Source organism: Anas acuta, unplaced genomic scaffold (assembly GCF_963932015.1).
Source record: "Anas acuta unplaced genomic scaffold, bAnaAcu1.1 SCAFFOLD_340, whole genome shotgun sequence".
NCBI classification, from domain to species: domain Eukaryota; kingdom Metazoa; phylum Chordata; class Aves; order Anseriformes; family Anatidae; genus Anas; species Anas acuta.
The window spans coordinates 19,981-33,917 of record NW_027076080.1 but is presented as its reverse complement, the minus strand read 5'-3'; the positions used below and the strand labels follow the sequence as shown (position 1 = coordinate 33,917).

The following is a 13,937-nucleotide window of genomic DNA, read 5'->3' as shown; positions in this document are numbered from 1 at the left end:
CCCGGCGACCCCCTCCCGGTTCCCCCCGGTACCCAACGACCCCCCCGTGTCCCCCAGCCGCCCACCCGCGCGTTGCGGATGTTCATGGTCGCGGCCGCCCCGGCGGCTCCGTCGCCGCCTCCCTCCCCGCCGCCGCCGCCGCCGCCGCTCTCCCTCTCCCTCGCCTCAGGCGCCGCTTCCGCCGGAAGAACGCGCGGCGACCAATCAGCGCTCGCAGAGCCTCGCTAAATCCCGCCCTCCCGGCTGTGGATTGCAGTTGGGCTAGCCTCCTGCCTCGTGCTGTGCGGACAGCTTCGCTAGCCAATCAGCGAGCGAGATGAACACTAACCCCGCCCTCCCAGCTTCTCCTTTTAGCCAATCAGGGGCTGGCTAAGCAACAGCGAGGCGCGCCCACTGTGTGCCCGGCGGCGACCAATCACAACCGCAGTTCCGCTGGGGGGCGTGCCCCGCCCACCACCACCCTCTTACCCAATCACGCCCGGGGGCAGAGCGGATTGGCGTGCGCGCGAGCCAATAGGGAACGAGAGGAGGCGGGGCAGACACGCTTTATTGATATAGGGGCAGCCGGGCCATGACCCCATTGGGGGGGGGAGGGGAAGATTTTGGGGTCCCCCTGCTCTGGGGGTCCCCAAGGGAGGTCCCCGCTTTTTGGGGTGCCCCCATGGTGTCCGTACCCTCAGGGGAACCCCAGTTTGGGGGGTCCCCGCTCTGGGGATACCCCCCAGGGGGCCCCATTTTGGGGGGTCCCCTTTTTGGGGTGCCCCCTTTTTGGGGTGTCCACCCCCAGGGACCCCTTTTTGGGGTGACCCCGGTGCTCCTAGACCCTCGGGGGGTCCCCTTGGGTGTGTCCGTACACCCCTCGGGGTCTCCCATTTTTGGGGTGTCCCCGTGTACCCCCATGGGACATCATTTTGGGGTCCCCCCCTTTTGGGGTACCCCTTTTCGGGGTGTCCCCCCTTTTGGGGTGACTCCATTTTGGGGTGTCCCCCTTTTGGGGTGTCCCCTTTCTCTCTGTCCCCCCAGGGGGCCCCCATTTTGGGGTGTCCCCAGACTACGTGTACCCAGAGTCCCCATTATGGGGTGTTCCCCATTTTTGGGGTGTCCCCGGTATGTCCGTACCCCACGGGACCCCATTTTGGGGTGTAACCATTTTGGGGTGTCCCCATTCCAGCTGTACCCCCAAGAGGTCCCCTTTTTGGGGTGTCCCCATTTTAGGGTGCCCCCTTTTTGGGGTGTCCCCAGCCTGTGCATACCCCCAAGAGGGCTCCCCAATTTTTGGGGTGCCCCTACTGTGTCTGTACCCCCTGGGGGACCCCATTTTAGGGTCCCCTTTGTGCGTGTACCCCCATGGGGACCCCATTTTAGGGTGTCCCCTGTCCCTTTATACCCCCAGGAGGCCCCATTTTGGGGTCCCCATTCCATCTACACCCCCAAAGGGGGGGTCTCCAATTTTTGGGGTGTCCCTCATGGATCCCGGACACCCCCATTTTGGGTTTTCCCCAGCCCCTTCATACCCCAAGGCTCATCCCCACACTTTTGGGGTTTCCCCAGTCTCTTGGGGAAAAAAAAAACAATTTTTTGGGGTGAGGTCCCCAAATTTTCGGGGAGAAGTCCCCAAATTTTCAGGGAGAATTCCCCAAATTTTCAGGGTGGGATCCCCAAATTTTCAGGGAGAAGCCCCCAAATTTTCAGGGTGGGATCCCCAAATTTTCAGGGTGGGGCCCCCAAATTTTTGGGGAAAAGTCCTCACATTTTTGGGGAGAAGTCCTCACATTTTCAAGAAGAAGTCCCCAAATTTTCAGGGAGAAGCCCCCAAATTTTCAGGGAGAGGTCCCCAATTCTTCAGGGAAAAGTCCCCAATTTTTTGGGGTGAGGTCCCCAAATTTTCAGGGTGGGGTCCCCAAATTTTCTGGGTGGAATCCCCAAATTTTCGGGGTGCGATCCCCAAATTTTCGAGGGGGGGTCCCCAATTTCAGGGAGAAATCCCCAAATTTTCAGGGAAAAGTCCCCAATTCTTCAGGGAAAAGTCACCGATTTTTTGGGGTGAGGTCCCCAAATTTTCGGGGTGGGATCCCCAAATTTTCGAGGGGGGGTCCCCGATTTTTTGGGGTGTCCCCCCCCCCCGTTTCAGGGCTGCATGCGCAGTGGCCCCGTCCAGCCTCACCACCTCCCCGTTGATCATTGGGTTTTCGGCCAGCGCCTGCACCAGGTGGGCGAATTCCCCCGGGTGCCCCAAACGGGACGGGAAGGGCACCTGCTGCCCCAAAAAGTTCCGAACCCGTTCGGGCAAACCGGCCAGCAATGGGGTGGAGAACAACCCTAAAAGGGACAAAAAAAAGGGGGTGAGTCGGTTACCCTATACCCTTTTCCACCCTAAAAAAAAGGGGGTGAAGGGTTTGCCCTATAACTTTTCCCACCCCAAAAAAAAGGGGCCGAAGCGTTTGCCCCACAACTTTTCCCACCCCAAAAACAAAGGGGGTGAAAAAAAAGGGGGGTGAATTGTTTGCCCTACAACTTTCCCACCCCAAAAACAAGGGGGTGAAGTGTTTGCCCTATAACTTTTCCCATCCTAAAAAAAAAGGGGGTGAAGAGTTTGCCCTATAACTTTTCCCACCCCCCAAAAAAAGGGGTGAGAAAAAGGGGGTGAGTCGGTTACCCTATATCCTTTTCCACCCTAAAAAAAAGGGGGTGAAGGGTTAGCCCTATAACTTTTCCACCCTAAAAAAAAAAGGGGGTGAAGCGTTTGCCCTATAACTTTTCCCACCCCAAAAAAAAGGGGCCGAAGCGTTTGCCCTATAACTTCTTCCACCCCCAAAATAAGGGGCTGAAGCATTTGCCCTACAACCTTTTCCACCCCCAAAAAAAAAAGGGAAACGAAGCATTTACCCTACAGCTTCTCCCACCCCACTAAAAAAAAGGGGGTGAAACGCTGACCCTACAACTTCTTCCACCCCCAAAAAAAAGGGGGTGAAGCGTTTGCCCTATAACTTTTCCCACCCTAAAAAAAAAAGGGGGTGAAAAAAAGGGGGTGAAACGTTGACCCTACAACTTCTTCCACCCCCCCAAAAAAAAGGGTGAAGCGTTTGCCCCTCAACCTTTTCCCCCCCAAAAAAAGGGGGTGAAAAAAAGGGGGGTGAATTGCTTGCCCTATAACTTTTCCACCCCCAAAAAAAGGGGGTGAAACGTTGACCCTACAACCTCTTTCAGCCCCCCCAAAAAAAGGGGTGAAAAAAAACCCTCAACCTTTTCCACCCCAAAAAATGGGGGTGAAAAAAAAGGAGGTGAAGCATTTACCCTACAACTTTTCCCACCCCAAAAAAAAGGGGGTGAAACGTTGACCCTACAACTTCTTCCACCCCCAAAATTAAGGGAGCGAAGCCTTTCCCCTAAAACCTTTTCCACCCCAAAAAAAAAAGGGAAACGAAGCCTTTACCCTACAGCTTCTCCCACCCCACTAAAAAAAAGGGGGTGAAAGGTTGACCCTACAACTTCTTCCATCCCCAAAAAAAGGGGGTGAAACGTTGACCCTACAACTTCTTCCACCCCCAAAAAAAGGGGGTGAAACGTTGACCCTACAACTTCTTCCACCCCAAAAAAAAAAAAGGAGCGAAGCCTTTCCCCTACAACCTTTTCCACCCCAAAAAAAGGGGGTGAAACATTGACCCTATAAATTCTTCCACCCCCAAAAAAAAGGGATTGAAGCTTTTCCCCTACAACCTTTTCCACCCCCCCAAAAAAAGGGGGTGAAACGTTGACCCTACAACTTTTCCCACCCCCAAAAAAAAGGGAGCGAAGCCTTTCCCCTACAACCTTTTCCACCCCCAAAAAAAAAGGGGAAACGAAGCATTTACCCTACAACTTCTCCCACCCTAATATTAAAAGGGCCCGAACGGCTCGCCCCCACCCCATAAACCGACCCCGACCCCATACCCGGAGCGATGGTGACCACGCGGATCCCCAGGGGCGCGAGGTCGCGGGCGATGGGCAGGGTCATCCCCACGATGCCCCCCTTGGAGGCGGAGTAGGCGGCTTGGCCCACCTTTTGGGGACAAAAAGGGAGGGTTATGGGGTGGCCCCGCTCTTCCCGACCCCATTAATCCCCCCCTTGACCCCGCTGCTCACCTGCCCCTCGAAGGCGGCCACGCTGGCCGTGTTGACCACCAGCCCCCGGTGGCCGTCGGGGTCGGGGGGGTTTTGGCTCATCAGGCGGGCGCTCAGGCGGGTCACATTGAAGGTTCCCACCAAATTTACCTATAGCATATGGGGTGGAGGTTTTAGGGTGGTCCCGATCCCATAAGCGGCTTGAGGACGGCCCCCGGGAGCACCCCACGGTCACCCCGAGGACAGCCCCATGCCCCCAAGCACCCCATTGACCCCATCCCCGACCCCAGAACCACCCCATTGACCCCATCCCCAACCCCAAAACCACCCCAAGGACACCCCAATGACAACAACCACCCTATAAAACCCTATCCCCAACCCCAAAACCACCCCATAAACCCCATCCCCAACCCCACAACCACCCCAAGGACACCCCAATGACAACAAACACCCCATAAACCCCATCCCCAACCCCAAAACCACCCCATAAAGCCCATCCCCAACCCCACAACCACCCCATTAACCCCATCCCCAACCCCAAAACCACCCCAAAGACACCCCTATATCCACAACCACTCTGCAGACCCCATCCCTGACCCCAAAACCACCCCATAAAGCCCATCCCCGACCCCAAAACCACCCCAAGGACACCCCAATGACAACATCAACCCCATAAACCCCATCCCCAACCCCAAAACCACCCCAAGGAGAAGAAACACCCCGTAAACCCCATCCCCAACCCCAAAACCACCCCATTAACCCCATCCCCAACCCCAAAACCACCCCAAGGAGAAGAAACACCCCATTAACCCCATCCCCAACCCCAAAACCACCCCATTAACCCCATCCCCAACCCCAAAACCACCCCAAGGAGAAGAAACACCCCGTAAACCCCATCCCCAACCCCAAAACCACCCCATTAACCCCATCCCCAACCCCAAAACCACCCCAAGGACACCCCAATGACAACAACCAACCCATAAACCCCACCCCCAACCCCAAAACCACCCCATTAATCCCATCCCCAACCCCAAAACCACCCCATTCACCCCATCCCCGACCCCATCCCCACCCTGAAGTCACCTCCTTGCCGACAACCACCCCATTAACCCCATCCCTGACCCCAAAACCCCCCTGAAGTCAACTCTGTGCCCACAACCACCCCATAAACCCCACCCCCAAAACCACCCCTCTGCCTGCCCCCACGACCCCCCCGGCCCCATCCTCACATTAACAACCCTCTGGAAATCCTCCAACTCGTGCACTTTATCCTTTTTGGCGTTGTAGGTTTTCACGGCGATGCCCACCCCGGCGCAATTCACCGCCAGCTCCAGCTTCCCGAACCTCTTCTTGGCCACCTCCAGCGCGGCCTCCACCTCCTTGGCGGACGTCACCTGTGGGGACAACGGCGCTGGGACCCCCAAATTGTCCCCTACCCTCTCACCTCGCTGTCACCTCGTCCCCGTACTCACGTCGGCGGGGGCGAAGGCGCAGTTGTCCCCCAGCTCCGCCGCCACCTTGGCCCCCTGTGAGGCGGGGAGGTCGAGGAGGACGACGCAGGCCCCTTGCTGCACCAAGCGCTCGGCCGTGGCTCGGCCCAAGCCCGAAGAGCCGCCGGTGACCAGCGCTACGAGGCCCTAGAGGGGATGGGAAGGGGTTTTGGGGTTAAAAGGGGGGGAAAAGGGGAAGGGTTGGGCTCGCAGGGGTCGGCTGAGGGGGTCGCGGTGCTGCCCGGCACCTTCACGCTGCGCAGGGACGCCATCTTGGGGTCAAGGTCTGTGAGGGGAGACGAAGGGAGCCGAAAAGAGCCGAGTGGAGCCGAAGGGAAACGAACGGAGCCGAAAGGAGCCGAGGGGAGGAGCCGAATGGAGCCGAAGGGGAACGAACGGAGCCGAAGGGAGCCGAGTGGAGGAGCCGAAGGGGAACGAATGGAGCCGAAAGGAGCCGAAGGGAGCCGAGTGGAGGAGCCGAATGGAGCCGAGAAGAGCCGAAGGGAGCCGAGGAGAGACGAGTGGAGGAGCTGGATGGAGCCGAAGGGAACCGAGTGGAGGAAACGAATGGAGCCGAAAGGAAACGAACGGAGCCGAGGGGAGCCGAGTGGAGGAGCCAAAAGGAGCCGAAGGGAGCCGAGTGGAGGAAACGAATGGAGCCGAAGGAGAACGAACGGAGCCGAAGGGAGCCGAGTGGAGGAGCCGAATGGAGCTGAAGGGGAACGAATTGAGCCGAATGGAGCCGAACGTGAACGAATGGAACCGAGTGGAGCCGAGAAGAGCCGAATGGAAGAGCCGAAGGGAGCCGAGAAAAGCCGAAGGGAGGCAAAGGGGAACGAACGGAGCCGAACAGAGCCAAAGGGAGCCGAGCGGGGGCGAACGGAGCCGAAGGGGAACGAATGGAGCCGAAGGGAGCCGAACAAAACCGAACGGAGCCGAGCGGAGGCGAAAGGAGCCGAAGGGAGCCGAATGGAGGCGGACGGAGCCGAACGGAGCCGAGCGGGGGCGGGCCGTGGGCGGTGGTGGGCGGGGCCAGCCAGAGCTGAGCGCTGATAGGCGGAGCCGAGGGGGCGAGGAGCGCAGCCGAAGGGCGGTGGGCGGGGCCAAGCCGAGGGGCGACGGGAGGAGCCGAGCGGCGATTGGCGGAGCCCGAAGGGAGCCGAAAGAATCCGAATGGAGCCGAGCGGAGCCGAAAGAACCCGAACGGGGCCGAGCGACGATGGCCGGAGCCGAACGAACCCGAACGGAGCCGAAAGAACCCGAATGGAGCCGAGCGGCTGCAGGGGACGGCGTCGGGACCCCGGGGGGGGGGGAGACCCCTAGGGGTGTGTGGGGGGGGGGAACCCCCCTGGATTTGCACTTGGGACCCCCACAGTGGGGCCATGGGGGGGGACCCCCGTGAGGCTGGGGGGGCAGGGGGACAGCAGGGTTAAGGGGGGCCCCCCCCAGGAGATGAGGACCCCAAAAGATTCAGGATAGGGACCCCTGGGGGGGGGGGGGCAGACATGGGACCCCCAAAAATGGGGCTCAGGACCCCCAAAAATGGGGCTCAGGACCCCCAGGGAGCACCAGGAGGAGCAAAACCCCCCCGGGGACGGGATGGGGAGCCCCAGGGACTCGGTGCCAGCACCCCAGGGGGAGGGCCAGGTCCCCCCCCCAGGCTCGTCCCAGCTGCCGTGTCCGTGCCCGGCGGGCGGCCAGGGTGTAGCGTTACCTCCGACCTTCCCCGGGGCCACCGTCCGGTCCCCCCCCCGGGGCCAGCATGGAGGAGAAATCGGCCAAAATCCCAGGTATGGGCTGAGTTTGGGGTTATTTGTTTAAGGGAGGGGGGTGTTTGTTTAAGGGAGGGGGTGTTTGTTTAAAGGGGGGGGGAAGGGGTTGGTTAAATGGGGGGGGGACACGAGGCCATGGGGACACTGACCGGCGGCGGGGACAGAGGGCAGAGCCATGGCGGTGGCACCGGCGGGCCAGCTGACGCAGAACCCCCTGCAGAAAGTTTGGGTCCCCCTCAGCTCCCACCGCTTGCGGCGGCGGGGGTGTGAGTTTTGGGGGGGATTTTAGGGGGCTGCGGGGGTGTTGATCCGCCGCAGCCCCCCCTAAACTTTGTCCCCCCACCCCCCTTTTTCAGCCACCGTACCCCAATTCACCAACTGCCCCACCATGGTGATCCTGGTGGGGCTGCCGGCTCGGGGCAAGACCTACATCTCCCGCAAGCTCACCCGCTACCTCAACTGGATCGGGATGCCGACACGGGGTGAGTATTCTTTTTTTTGGGGGGGGGACGCACGATTTGGGGGTGTCCCCTAAATGCTCGTGCCCCCCCCTTGCAGTGTTTAACGTGGGGCAGTACCGGCGCGAGGCGGTGCAGAGCTACAAGAGCTACGAGTTCTTCCGCCACGACAACGAGGAGGCCATGCACATCCGCAGGTATGGGGGGGGGAATAAATAAGGGTGGGGGGAGTAATTTGGAAGGGAGGGGCACCAGCTGATGCCCCCAACCTAAAAAAAAACCCTCCCCAGGCAGTGCGCGCTGGCTGCCCTCCAGGATGTCCGCACCTACCTGAGCTCTGAAGAGGGGCAAGTGGCAGTAAGGCAACCCCACAATAGGGCAAATTACCCCCCCAAGGGGCAAATTAGCCCCCCAGGGGGTAAATTTATCCCCCCAGGGGGCAAATTTATCCCCCCAGGGCGTTTAACAACCCCCCTGGGCTTCAATGTGCCCCCCAACCTCAGGTTTTTGATGCCACCAACACCACGCGAGAGCGCCGAGCCCTCATCCTGCAGTTCGCAAGAGAGAACGGCTACAAGGTGATGGGAGTGATTTGGGGGGGGCGGTCTGAGGATTTGGGGGGGGCTCATGGCACTGTTTCAGGGTGCTCACAGCTTTCGGGGGGGGGCACTGGCACCGTGGGGACATCCCCTTTCCCCTCCAGGTCCTGTTCGTCGAGTCCATTTGCGACGACCCTGCCATCATCGAGGAGAACATCAAGGTGAGGAGGGAGCTCCCCTTCCCGTACCCCAAAAAAAAGCGTGCCCCGACCCCCAAAAATAACCCCCCCACACTTTTCTGCTCCCCCAGCAAGTGAAGCTGAGCAGCCCCGACTACAAGGGCTGCGCCCCCGAGGAGGTGGTGGCCGATTTCCTGCAGCGCATCGAGTGCTACAAAGCCACCTACGAGCCGCTGGACGAGCAGCTGGACAGGTGACGCCGCGCTTTACACCCCAAAAAACCCCAAAAACGAATAATTTGGGGAAACATCGTTAATATTTGGGTGCGCAGCGGGTTGTCTTACATCAAGATCTTCGACGTGGGCGTGCGGTACCTGGCGAACCGGGTGCAGGGCCACGTGCAGAGCCGCACGGTGTACTACCTGATGAACACGCACGTCACGCCGCGCGCCATCTACCTGAGCCGCCACGGCGAGAGCCAGCTCAACCTGCGGGGACGCATCGGCGGCGACGCCGGGCTCTCCCCACGAGGGCGCCAGGTGGGCGGGGTTAGGGGGAGAAGCCACGCCCACAAAGGGGCGGGGCTTCGGGGAAGGGCACGCCCCCCCTGCACATGCATAATCAGGCTGCTGTGGGGTGGTATGGAGGGATGGGGGTGGGGCTAAGGGAAATGGCCACGCCCCCCTGGATGTGTCCAAATATGGAAGTGGAGGGGGGTGGGGCTAAAGGGAAGGCCACGCCCCCACAGACTAAATATGGAAGTGGAGGGGTGGGGCTAAGGGATAACCCCCCCCCAGGATACCAAGTAGGGAGGTGGAGGGTTGGCCACGCCCCCCCTCCTAGAGCTGCACCAAATATGGAAGTGAGGGGCGGGGCTAAATGAACAGGCCACGCCCCCAAACGGCTAATCTGAATATGGAGGTGGGGCTAAGGGAGGTGGCCACGCCCCCCTCATAGGACCCCAGGTAAGGAGGTGGAGGGATGGCCACGCCCCCCTCCTGGAGCTGCACCAAATATGGAAGTGAGGGGCGGGGCTAAGTGAGGCCACGCCCCCAGAAGCCCTAGGATGGGGTGTGAGGTTAAATGAGGCCACGCCCACAATTCCATATAAGGAGGTGGGCATCAAGCCACGCCCCCAGGAGCTACCCTAGGAGTGGATGAATGGGGGGGTTGAGGCCACGCCCCCCCAACCACCCATATATGGTAAGGGGTGTGGCCAATGGAGCAAGCCACACCCCCCAACCCTAATAGGGGGGTGTGGGTGAAGGGGTGGGGCTAGACGAGGCCACACCCACATGAGACCATGTCAGGCCATGGCTGAAGGGGTGGGGCTAAATGAGGCCACGCCCCCAATTCCATATAAGGAGGTGGGCATCAGGGTGGTGTGATGAAGCCACGCCCCCAACCACCCATATATGGAAAGGGGTGTGGCTAATGGAGGAAGCCACGCCCCCAAACAACCCTATTGGGGGTGTGGTGAAGGGGTGGGGCTAAATGAGGCCACGCCCCCAGAAGCCACCCCATTGAGGAATATGGTTTAAGGGGTGGGGCTAGTAGTGAGGCCACACCCCCCCTGAGACTGATTGGCTGGGCTGTGCACAAAGGGGTGGGGCTAACGGAGGCCACGCCCCCACCAAACACATATGGACAAAAGGGCGGAGCCAAGGACCCAGCCCCCACCCCACAAACCAAGGGGGGGTGGGATTTAGGACATCGTCCCGCCCCCTTTTTGGGGGGGGGGGCGTGGCCTCACGTGGCCCCGCCCCCCTCCCAGTACGCCCAGGCCCTGGCCGAATTCATCCGGAGCCAAAGCATCCGGGAGCTGAAGGTGTGGACCAGCCACATGAAGCGCACCATCGAGACGGCCGAGGCGCTGGGGGTGCCCTACGAGCAGTGGAAGGCGCTCAACGAGATCGACGCGGTCAGCGCCCACCCCCAGGGGTCCCCAAAACCCCCCAAAACCTCCCCTCGATCCCCAAAACCTCCCCTCTATCCCCAAAACCTCCCCTCTATCCCCAAAACCTCCCCTCTATCCCCAAAACCTCCCCTCGATCCCCAAAACCTCCCCTCGATCCCCAAAACCTCCCCTCGATTCCCAAAACCTCCCCGCAATCCCCAAAACCTCCATAGGGACCCCAAAAGTAACGCCCGCCCCACAGGGGGTCTGCGAGGAGATGACCTACGAGGAGATCCAGGAGCGCTACCCCGAGGAGTTCGCCCTACGCGACCAGGACAAATACCGCTACCGCTACCCCAAGGGCGAGGTGACAACCCCGAGGGCACGGGGACAATAACGGGGAGGGGGGTGACAGGGTTTGGGGTCCCCTCAGCACCCCGTGCCCTCCCCCCCAGTCCTACGAGGACCTGGTGCAGCGCCTGGAGCCGGTCATCATGGAGCTGGAGCGGCAGGAGAACGTGCTGGTCATCTGCCACCAAGCCGTCATGCGCTGCCTGCTGGCCTATTTCCTGGACAAAAGCGCCGGTGAGGTCGTGGGGACACTTTGGGGACAATTCGGGGACATTTGGGGACAATTTCATAGCCGCCACCCCTTAATTTTCTTTTCCTCCTCCCACCCCCCAGAGGAGCTGCCCTACCTCCGCTGCCCCCTGCACACCGTGCTCAAGCTGACCCCGGTGGCTTATGGTGAGTGGGGACGCCCCCAGTGTCCCCCCCCCGATGTCCCCAAGGAGGGGACAGCACCCTGGGGTGTCCCCCCCCACCCAAAGGACAGTCCAGGCTGTAACATCGCCCCTTCTGTGCCCCCCCTCCATATTAAATCAGGGTGCGAAGTGGAATCCATCTTCCTCAACGTGGAGGCGGTCAACACCCACCGCGAGAAGCCCCAGGTGAGGGAGGGGGGAATTTGGGGGATTAATTACAGCCCCCCCCCCACGGTGGGGACACGTTTTGGGATGAAAAATTCAGATTTTGGGGTGAGCAGAGCCCCCCCACAAACATAAAACCATTTGTACCACAGAACGTCGACGTCAGCCGCCCCCCAGCCGAAGCCCTGATCACCGTCCCCGAGCACTACTGAGCCCCCCCGCCACTAATTAAAGCTTGCCTTAACGAAGCACCAAGCCTGGCGTGTAGCGGGGGGGGGCACAGCACCCCCAAAATACACTTTTATTTAAGGGGAAGTTCAGGGGTTGGCTTCGGCCTCGTTGTATTGACTCGTCCAGAAGCTGGGTTCCTTTTGTTGGATCTGGAGACGAAACACAACAAAAAATGAGGGGGGGGGACACAGGTTGTGCCCTCCCCCCTAAACAAAAGGCAGGAAAAAAGAACAAAATACAGGAAAACAAAAAAAAATCACCTTTGCCACAAAATTCAGCATGTCCTTCTTGGAGGTCTCCTTGGCAGCCCGTGGCCCCCACTGGAAACAGAACTCGGGGGGGTCCGTCAGGGGGATGGGGGTGATCTCCAGGTACCTGCAGGGAGCAGGGGGGTGAACCCTGTGTTTTGGGGGGGTCCTTGGGGGGTGTCCAGCATGCCCCAGCCCTGTGACACCCCCTCGAGTCACCGGGTGTGGGGACAGCAGTGATTTCTCTCTGCGGTGCGGTATAAACGGCCCGGCTGGCACTAGCGCCGCGGCCGCTCTGTGCGCACCGGGGTGTTGTGTGCCCCCCCACCCCAAAAAAACACCCCCCCCCACCCGCCTCGCACTCACTTCTGCCTCACAAACTCCTCCGTCACCAGCTTCTTGACGTCCCCGAACACCTCGTGCTTCTCCCTGGGGGTGGTGGAGGGGGGTTAATGGGGTGTGGAAGGAACAAATCCCGCTCCCACCCCAAAATGTCCTACCCTGGGTGCACCCGGAGCCGGCGGAGAAATTCCCATACAGCACCTAGAAAGGAGTTAGGGGGGGGGCAAGTTGGTTAGGGGGGGGGGCAAGGAGAAATTCGGGTCCAGAGGGGGCACAAAATATCTTACTGTCTTTGGCTGAGTTGCCCTTCATGAAGATGAAGCTCAGGATGATGGTGAGGAGGCCCAGCTTGGCTGTCTGGTTGTCCCTGCGGCGGGGAGAGCAGCGTCACCCACATGAGGGGGGCACCTGGGGGGCTCTGTCTCCGTTCCCCCCCCTCCAGAAAACACCCGGAGGATGCCAGCGCCCTCATCGCCAGCCCCTCACCGCTTCAGGTTCTCCCCCTCGACCCGTGGCAGGTTGCTGGTCAGGATGTAGATGTGGTGTTTGGTGTCAATCTCCACCAGCTGCAGCCCAAACACCTGCAGGAGGCAAAGATTTAATCCAGCGGGTGCAGGGGGGGGGAATCCCAATCCCAAACCCCACAGCTACACGAGAACCCCCCGCTACCTGCTGCAGGATCCTGCCTGCCTGGTTGACAATCTCGGAGTAGACGTCTTTGTATTCCCTGATGACTTTTTTCAGGATGTCTGCAGGGAACAGGGGGGATGCTGAGATGCTGAGACACCCCCCGTGTATCCGGTGAGGTTTTTGGAGAGATCCAACCCCAAAATGTTTAGCAAGGTCCAGACCAACCCCAGAAACTGTGACCAGAGCTCCCCTAAACTCACCGACTCTCTTGATGGGGATCTTCTTCTGGTCCTTCACTAGCAGGAACTGAACCAGCTCACTCACCTACGCGGTGAGGAAGGGGAAACAGCCAAAATATGTAAATAAAATATAAAATATGTAAATAAAATAGCAAAACGCAGGAAGGTCAAGCTGTCCCACCGCAGGACAGGGATTGTCCCCTCACCTTCCTGTTGACTTCATCCCGGGAGCGCCTCTCCAGGTTCCTCTGCACCTGGCTGTGCGTCTGCGTCTGGCTCGGGCTAAAATCGTCGTCGTCATCCTCGTCCCCCTGCGGGACAACAACCAGAAATGCCACAAACCGGACTACGACAACCCCCCAGGAGAAACAAGGCAGAAACCAAGGGCTCCGCTCCTCACCTGGCTGAAGGCCGCCCCTTTGCTGCGCTTCCTCTGCGACATCTCCCGGCTGCTGAGGGGAGGGCAGAGCCGCACGGGCTCAAGCTGCTACCGGCCGGTCCCCATCGCCCCCCTCCCCGTCCCCGACCCTCTCCCAGCCCCGAACCCCCGAGCCCGGGACCTCCAGGAGCCGTTGGAGCGGCCCCGAGGCCCCGCTGCCGGCCGCGGCCCCTCCGCCATTACCCGCTCCCCTCACAGGGGGCCGCCTCCTCGCTGCGCATGCGCGCAGGCTGCGCACCCGCCCCCGCTCTCTTATTGGCTCTTCCCTCTCCGCCCCGCCCTTTTTCATTGGCTACGCCCCGCCGCCCGTCACCGCCTCCGGCTGCGATTGGGCGAGAGGCGCTGGCCACGCCCCCCCTCTCCCGCCGCGTGCCGGTGGCGGTTCCTCGCGCCCCCTCCCCTCGGGTTTGGAAAAAAGGCGGGAAGCGGCTTTTACCTCAGGC

The 13,937-nt window shown here is 60.5% G+C and overlaps 3 protein-coding genes and 1 long non-coding RNA gene across 6 annotated transcripts; 2 read left to right on the top strand and 2 right to left on the bottom strand.

The window, feature by feature from the left end:
* Positions 1-591: 591 nt before the first annotated feature.
* Positions 592-1,825, top strand: LOC137848935 (uncharacterized). Its single transcript, XR_011091593.1, has 2 exons — positions 592-1,588; positions 1,788-1,825. It is a non-coding gene; the product is annotated as an uncharacterized lncRNA (long non-coding RNA).
* A 166-nt stretch (positions 1,826-1,991) lies between these two features.
* LOC137848933 (3-hydroxyacyl-CoA dehydrogenase type-2-like) lies at positions 1,992-5,974 on the bottom strand. The gene is given in 7 exon segments (XM_068668427.1): positions 1,992-2,145; positions 2,147-2,319; positions 3,931-4,039; positions 4,123-4,251; positions 5,331-5,495; positions 5,574-5,738; positions 5,840-5,974. Coding segments are annotated over 7 exon segments (783 nt in total). The 5' UTR covers positions 5,864-5,974; the 3' UTR covers positions 1,992-2,127.
* A 1,240-nt stretch (positions 5,975-7,214) lies between these two features.
* PFKFB1 (6-phosphofructo-2-kinase/fructose-2,6-biphosphatase 1) lies at positions 7,215-11,613 on the top strand. Of its 2 annotated transcripts, none has more exons than XM_068668426.1 (14): positions 7,215-7,381; positions 7,720-7,845; positions 7,922-8,018; positions 8,112-8,178; positions 8,325-8,399; positions 8,525-8,581; positions 8,671-8,792; positions 8,871-9,078; positions 10,314-10,460; positions 10,699-10,803; positions 10,892-11,021; positions 11,121-11,183; positions 11,322-11,386; positions 11,518-11,613. In XM_068668426.1, the coding sequence occupies exons 1-14, from the start codon at positions 7,354-7,356 to the stop codon at positions 11,575-11,577; spliced, it is 1,350 nt and encodes a 449-aa protein (XP_068524527.1). In that variant the 5' UTR covers positions 7,215-7,353; the 3' UTR covers positions 11,578-11,613. The 2 variants fall into 2 exon arrangements, with proteins under 2 accessions (XP_068524527.1, XP_068524525.1); XM_068668424.1 differs by lacking the exon at positions 7,215-7,381 and adding an exon at positions 7,473-7,629.
* A 22-nt stretch (positions 11,614-11,635) lies between these two features.
* On the bottom strand, positions 11,636-13,766 carry LOC137848934 (non-structural maintenance of chromosomes element 3 homolog). 2 transcript variants are annotated; one of them, XM_068668428.1, is made up of 11 exons: positions 13,678-13,766; positions 13,456-13,507; positions 13,262-13,366; positions 13,077-13,140; positions 12,856-12,935; positions 12,673-12,767; positions 12,474-12,553; positions 12,345-12,387; positions 12,211-12,273; positions 11,857-11,971; positions 11,636-11,745 (listed from the first exon to the last, which is right to left on the bottom strand). In XM_068668428.1, the coding sequence occupies exons 1-11, from the start codon at positions 13,713-13,715 to the stop codon at positions 11,683-11,685; spliced, it is 798 nt and encodes a 265-aa protein (XP_068524529.1). In that variant the 5' UTR covers positions 13,716-13,766; the 3' UTR covers positions 11,636-11,682. The 2 variants fall into 2 exon arrangements, with proteins under 2 accessions (XP_068524529.1, XP_068524530.1); XM_068668429.1 differs by having other exon boundaries at positions 13,456-13,504; positions 13,678-13,760.
* Positions 13,767-13,937: the final 171 nt, after the last annotated feature.